This window comes from Eleginops maclovinus, chromosome 21, assembly GCF_036324505.1.
Source record: "Eleginops maclovinus isolate JMC-PN-2008 ecotype Puerto Natales chromosome 21, JC_Emac_rtc_rv5, whole genome shotgun sequence".
Lineage (NCBI taxonomy): Eukaryota > Metazoa > Chordata > Actinopteri > Perciformes > Eleginopidae > Eleginops > Eleginops maclovinus.
In genome coordinates this window covers 3,553,334-3,559,333 of record NC_086369.1, presented here as the reverse complement: position 1 = coordinate 3,559,333, position 6,000 = coordinate 3,553,334, and the positions used below count along the sequence as shown (strand labels likewise).

At 42.0% G+C, this 6,000-nt stretch overlaps 1 protein-coding gene across 1 annotated transcript in view; it reads left to right on the top strand.

The window, feature by feature from the left end:
* The first annotated feature begins 869 nt into the window (after positions 1-869).
* Positions 870-6,000, top strand: part of LOC134883892 (cadherin-6-like) — a 37,941-nt gene continuing 32,810 nt past the window's right edge. The window contains exon 1 of the mRNA XM_063912380.1: positions 870-1,106. Coding sequence (XP_063768450.1) covers positions 870-1,106 — 237 coding nt within the window. The remainder of the gene's footprint in view (positions 1,107-6,000) is intronic.

The following is a 6,000-nucleotide window of genomic DNA, read 5'->3' as shown; positions in this document are numbered from 1 at the left end:
ACATGCTGTACAGGATGTAAGCCAATACATTGATGTGTAATATTTCTAATCTGATATTTATCAGGTTAGGCAGCACTCAGCCTGCCCATCAATCAGTTGACTGACAGTCAACATACAGTACGAGTGTGCACATGAATGTATATCAGGGCTTGTGAGGATGGGAATGTGTGGCAGCAGCAAGTCAACAGCTTTTATCTGTCTCGTGCATGTTTTTTTTACCAGGAGCTGATTATTGCATTTATTAAACATTTAATGCCTTTCTTTTCTTTTCTTTGTTTTTCTCTAGGAAGGCTGTTATAGTAAAATGTCATTGGTCCTCTCAGATCTGTAATTTATATGACAACATGTATAATTGCAGAAACTTAACTTAGATGATAGAAAAATAAAAGAAGATGAAAAGAAAAGCTTTTTGTTTTTACAGTGAAATACATTTTGTGTCATAAAACTAGGTCAATTCATTTCATTTGAGGTCTCATTGATTGCACATTTCATTCTTAGCCCTAACAATTTCATAGATAAATCTCTATTGACTTGATATCTAGGGGAGTTGTTTTCCCCTCCCCATCTTCACTTGGTCCTGACTGAATTGTGTAAGTACTGCATCTTCAGAAAGCCTGAGCTGCTTTTGAGTACAGGTTAGGAAAGTGCAGTAACAAACCGCTGTTTCCCCTCCCGATATTGACGCTCTGTTTTTCTCTGTAAATGTTCCAGGTGCTGTTTTTCCGCCCGATGTGAGTGTGAGGAGCCTTCTCTGCTTCAATAGATCACAGCATGTGGAGTGATCCTATACTCTGACCAAGAACCACTGGACATAGACCACTGCAGGGGGGGGGGGGAGAAGACACAAGGCTGTGGTGGTGGGTGGGGCCATGGATAGAAGGAGAGTTTGCGTATTGATGGTGCTGTGGGTTATGGCCCACCTCAGCTCTCCTGGTCATGGGCTGAGGGCCCTGCGGAGAACTACAGGGGGGCACAAGGGGGCCACAGGAATGACGGGACAAGACGCCAATGGATTGCCGCTGAGGCGATCCAAACGTGGATGGATGTGGAACCAGTTCTTTTTGTTGGAGGAGTACACCGGGACTGACATGCAGTATGTCGGAAAGGTAATTAAAGATCAATGTTTTCTTTTGTCCAACACACAGAGGACGTACTTCACACTGAAGTATTATTACATCCAATAATGCAACAAAAGCACAGGGATAATAGCATCCCACATCAATGAAACACATTCAGATCAACAAGGAAATCTGTGTTAATTTCCACTCTAGTCTACAGCATAGTGTATCAGATCAGATCTGTAACTGTTTTGAATGATTTGATCAGATTTCTTCCTAATTCAAATATTATATTATGTATGTAAAGTTCTTGCAGAGCTGCTTTAGACAGTACCTAACATTAGAGAACTTTGGATTCTTCTGTGGAAAATGCATATGTTTCATAAGGTAAGGTATTGAATACTTCATATAACAGATAATGTCCAAACATCAACATTAAAAGATATACAGTTCTTCCTCTTTTCTCAGAATCAGCTGCCTGTCAGGTTTATCCAAAGCTTCTCTGGGATAAGTTCTATATAGAAGAGCAATAAATAGCAATGCATTAGACGAAAAAAATCAATATATACTAAACCTGCTGTTTTCAGTTTTTTCAGATGACTGAAAGAAGTACTGAGTATTTGATTTGAGCAGCTAACCATCCACCATATTTGAAAGGAAAAAGAAGCGAAGGTCTCAAACAGATAATCAAACTGTATCATTAGAAACCCGGAGATACTCTCTGCGCAGTTTTAAGTTTATGAGTGATCTCTATGAAGTCCATCTCACAAATTACATGGTGCATCAAATCTGCAGTCCCCCCCGCCCCTTCGTCTGAGTGCTCTCCTCAATGTTGTTTATTCTTCTGGGATTGTTTTTCCTCGGAGCCAATGTCTACACAACAAAGCATGAACTTTGCACAAGCCGGCATTTGAAAAGGAGCTTTTTTAGATCATTTAAAAACCTTCTCATTACAGTATGTGGTGTTGTCGATACATATTTATGAAGTCAGAGTTCTGCTATCTCTCCGTCAATCCAAATTAATGCAAATTTCATCAAATGCTTTATTTGCATTTTACAGTCCTACAAAAAAGGGAATTGGTGACACACAATTTTGAAAGTTTCTTTTTAAGCAAAAGGGGGGGGGACCTAACTACCTGTAGTGGCTTTTCTTAGTAGCATAATGGATTCATGGGTAATGTGATCATCCTCTATTAACTCAAAGAAAAGGAATAGTTCCTAATGAGATGCTTTAAAATAAATAACATCCTATTAGTGCTTCATCCTGTCTCTGCAAATACAAGAATCAACCCATCATCGGAGAGTAGACATGACATGATACGCCGATCGGCTAATGTTCATGTATGGGATTCCTTCCATCCATCCATCCTCAGGCTTTGTTTGCTGTCGCCTGTCTGATACATATTGTGCTTACTGTCATCTTTGCGGTTGCTTGCACGATGTCCATTCCACTCACATCATGCTGTCCGAAAGCGGCTGTCTTGCCCGACAGTAAAATATGACTTCCTCCAAAGGTATTATTTGTTCAACAATATGAAAACATAGTGTTGACCCAGATAACATTGGGGAATGTACAAGAAGACGGGCCAACTAATGCTTGCTTAACATGCAGCGGAGCGGAAGTCAAGATATCAGTCTCCTCTCCCAACCTACTGTAATTGAGGAGATTGTGAAGCGTCGGGGCAAGGTCGGGACGACTGAGAAAGGAAGAAAGGGAGTTTTGTGTGAGGAGTTGAATGGGGCTGGTGCTTTGCATTCCGATCGTGCGTCCACGGAGGATAGAGTCATCCAACCAAATGAGATTCTGCAACATACGTCCTCCCAAAGTGAGGGTTGACTTTCAGCCCCCGTCTTAAAGGATTACAACACTCAATATGGTACGAGGGGGGGCAAGTACGAGAAAGAACAAAAAAGTTGAAAAGAAGTGAAAAAAACTGAGTGAATGAAGATCAGAAGTAAGTACCGATCATGATCAAACCACTTTGTCTTCAGAGAGTGCTGATTGATGTGCCACTCGTTCTTAAGCTTGTAAAAGGACTAATAGCAAAAGAAGAATGGATTATCTGAGTGTGGTATACACTTATGGAGCCAGAGGCTGTGGCCTAAGAGTCCGTCCTCTGAAGATGCCATTACAGCGTCAACCTTCGAGCACCACACTTAATCATGACTCTGAGCGCTTGTTGTTCCCCCCAAGTACATGCAGCTGGGAACTTCTCCACAGTGTTAGCTCACTAGCCAGTTGTCTCATAGGATTGTAGTTGGTGGATCTTATCTGATTGCAATTACTGTTTGTTAATTGCTTGATTAAGTACAAGTGATGAAAAAGGCCTAAACGGTTTGAATAGCTTCGTAGTTGAACACGTGCCTCAACATAGAGAACAACCATCTGCATCCATACCCTCAGGTGGAGGCCATATTCGCATCAAGTGGGCCTGAAGAAAATAACAACAATACCAGAAACACAAAAGGGAAGGCTTTTGTCATTGCAAGTGACATCATTGCAACCAGAGAACACAGCAGGGAACAAAACCACTTTTGTTAGTCGTGGAAAAAATGAATTGGAAATAACACAATGGCAGGTTATTATAAACAAGGGAGCAGCTCTTGACACACAGTAAAAGATAGAATGATGAAACCACACTTGAATTACAACATCCCGTCTCCAGTTATTTGGTAAACTCAATCTCCCCGGTTGCTTTCTTTCCCCTTTTGTTTTTTTTGACGGCTTTATCGAGTTGTGAAGTGCTAACAAATGAAAGTTTAATCATTCCTGAGCAAGTGTAACAATGGCAGTTGGAACAGGAAGGAATCAAGGGAAGCGATTGAGATGAAGGGGAACAGGAGACTTCGCCGGTGTCTTGTTGTGGAGCTGGTTGGCTGCTAATCTTGCTAATCTGGCTGTATTGCCCAACCATTTTTATTTTCCCCTGCAGGAGGGGGAAACGTACACTGCTTCTCATTAGCAGGCGAGCTGCATACAGGCCTCCGAGGGCCCGCGCTGTCACTGGGGGAAGAGAATGTTTGTTTATTTCATTATTTCTTACTTTACCAAAGGGCACACATCCACTGAAAATGGTTAATGGCCTGTGGTTTAGGAGTGTTTGTGCTGTACTATCATATCTCATAAAGTATTTACAGCCCCTGATAGGCCCCAGTGGTTCTGGGTCTGCCGGGTAGACTCTTCAACACAGTCCCTAGCAAGTGAGCAATGTTCTCTGAATGTGAACAAACACACCGGCGTGCACGCAAACACACACACACACGTCCGCCTCTAGTAATGGGCTGGAAATCAGAGGAAATAAAAAAGCGGCAGATGAACACAGACATAATATTCTTCCCAGACCTGAATGACTCAGCGGTTGAAGCGACCTGGGGGAAAGACTCAAGCATCTTATGGCAGCGGAGTGGAAAGGTGCAGGGATTGTTTGTGTTTGTTTGTGGGGGGTGGGGTGATTTTTGGTCTCTGTTCATGCTCCCCCCCACTACCAGCTGCTCACCTTGGCAAAGAGGCAAGGAGTTTGCAATATGGCATCGGGTTGGCTGTACCCGCGCCATGGCAACCTCTGCGGTCTCCAGCCGCGGCCTGGAGCACACATTGGCAGTGTTTGTTGATTAGGCGATAAGTTCCTGCGTGTGCACTGGGAGGGGGCGACTTCAATTATGCTCTTCTCCTGCGACGTGTGAGCAGCAGAGGAAAGGGTGTGATGAGGTCACGCAGCGCAGAGGCCCGACAAACATCTGTCTGACAACGTTGCAGGGGCGAAGCGATGTCGGCGCGAGATAGGCCGACATCACCGCAACATCTTGCAATTGTTTTCATGCTATCACCTGCCCACTACTGTTTGAACACCCGTTGGTTTTGTCAGGGTGAGATTAATTGATTTTCTATCATCAAACAAGTCGAGTTGTGTACCTGAAATCAAGTTGTTAGTTGGCCAAGTATTAGTTAAATTGGTTTTTTTTTTTAAATGTCATATTGAAATGTTTACCCTAACCCTATTTTCATCATTTTATTGTAAAAAATGTCTTTCTAAATTGAACTGCTTATCTTATTTTTCTTGAAAAACTCCTTTCTTCTTTGTCTTACAAACATTAAGGGCTAATTCACTTTGTGGCACTAGGGTCAAAAATGATGTAATTAGACTTTGAGCTTGATAATGGTTGAAACCTTTTTTTAAAACAAACATTCTTTGCAGTGTTTACGTAACACATTTCAAATAAAATCCCGGATAAGCCTTTAAAACACCCCATAGATAGTTTACATTTAATCATAGTCATAAAAAAACTACTCGTTTTTCAAATCCCCCCAAAATAAACAAAATGCTACGGCCCTGTAAATACAACACAAACTGCCTTTAATTAAAGACAACATATGGAAATGATGCATGTGACAAAAAAAACCAAAGATGTCAGATGTCCATAAAAGAGGAAATATATGTTAAGGGATATTTCACCTTTAAGTCTGTGCAGCTCTGATGCCATATCGCAAGTTTACACATCAACAGACATTTGATAGGCTGTTTTTGAGCACAGTCTGAGGCTACCATCTGGCTACATGAAGGCAGCCAGTTCTCGACAGGCCAGGACACAAGGCCTTAAAGGCTAACTGGCTAATTGCCCTTAGCAGCCCGTTTTCGGTGCCATCTTTTGGGCCTAACTTGAGTGAAGCACAAATGGCGGCCAGATCGAGTCCGCGCTAACATTTGCTGCACTTGAAGCTGATTAATTTCACAAACAAAGACGGCTTGTTTCTAGGTTCTCACGCACAGATGTCTGATGAGTACTACTTCACTTCTCAGCCCACTTCAAAGTGAAAGATGAAGCACATAGGAATAGAAATAAATATCTTCTACTGTGAAAAAATGCCAACCATTAGAAATCTCTGCTAACAAGTCTAATTGAGTGGAGGGTTTTGAAGAATATAGCACATTATTGATGATAT